This window comes from Bison bison, unplaced genomic scaffold (genome assembly GCF_000754665.1).
Source record: "Bison bison bison isolate TAMUID 2011002044 unplaced genomic scaffold, Bison_UMD1.0 scf7180017845998, whole genome shotgun sequence".
Classification (NCBI taxonomy): domain Eukaryota; kingdom Metazoa; phylum Chordata; class Mammalia; order Artiodactyla; family Bovidae; genus Bison; species Bison bison.
The window spans coordinates 8,227-9,188 of record NW_011476571.1 but is presented as its reverse complement, the minus strand read 5'-3'; the positions used below and the strand labels follow the sequence as shown (position 1 = coordinate 9,188).

The window sequence follows — 962 nt, the reverse complement described above, 5'->3', positions numbered from 1 at the left end:
ACGACGCTCTTCCGATCTGCAAGCCTGGTGCCAGGGCCGGCCAGCACGAGGCACTGCGGTGCCACTTCCTGCCCCCAAGGGTGGCAGAGAGCGAGGCCACGGGAGAAGCCAGGGCAGGCAGGGGCTTCAGAAGCGCGGAGAAGCGGGTGTGCTTTTCAGAGCGAAGCGCTGGCATGCCAAGACGGGCGTTTCCGGCCCATTTTAGAGGGTGGGTAAGTAAAAGCTGTGGAGGAAGATGCCTCGTGGGGGTGGTGGGCCGGGTTCGAGCCTCACGGCCCTCGCCCGGCTGCCCCAGCAGTGTCCCCTGCACCATGAGCCGCCCTCAAGTGTGGGTTCCGCCCAAGCCCTGAGCCCTCTGCCTCCCATCAGGGCAGCGGGCCCCCCTCGTGGATGGAGCCAGGTGTCCCCCAGCACGCACACTCACACCCCCCAGTGACTTTTATTCTTAATGGCATTCAACCCGTTTGATTCCATCTCAAATCTAACAGTCCACAGATACGTGCCCATTGCCAAGACGTGGATGAAAGGTGCAGGAAGCCGGTGCCCACAGCTCTGCCCGTGGGCAGGTCAGGGAGAAGCAGGAGGGGAAGGGCTGTCTGCTCCCCCCCACCGTGGTGGGCCTTCAGCCCACTCCGCACCCCACCCACGCTTGCGGCATCAGGCCTGGCCCCTTGTGGACACACCTGTCCATTCTCCCTTGACTGCGAGTCATGTGGCTGGAAGCCTGGGCCCAGCCTCCTGAGCCAGGGAGGCCGCAGGGCCTGCAGAGGCGACTGAGGACCGTGAGAAGGACCCCAGCATCTATGAAGAACCTGCTGTGTGCACCCCTCCCCTGGCCCCAGGGAGCTACTCACTGAAGTAGAAGCCGCGGTCCCCACAGACAAACTGGAGGGTGTCCACCAGCTCCCCGCCGCACAGAGTCTCGCTGGGGCGGTAAGCAGCATAGCAGCACGAGGCGAAGG

At 64.3% G+C, this 962-nt stretch overlaps 1 protein-coding gene across 1 annotated transcript in view; it reads right to left on the bottom strand.

The window, feature by feature from the left end:
- IGF2 (insulin-like growth factor 2) overlaps positions 1 to 962 on the bottom strand; it is an 8,204-nt gene that overhangs the window by 1,844 nt on the left and 5,398 nt on the right. The window contains 1 exon segment of the mRNA XM_010838191.1: positions 832 to 962. Coding sequence (XP_010836493.1) covers positions 832 to 962 — 131 coding nt within the window.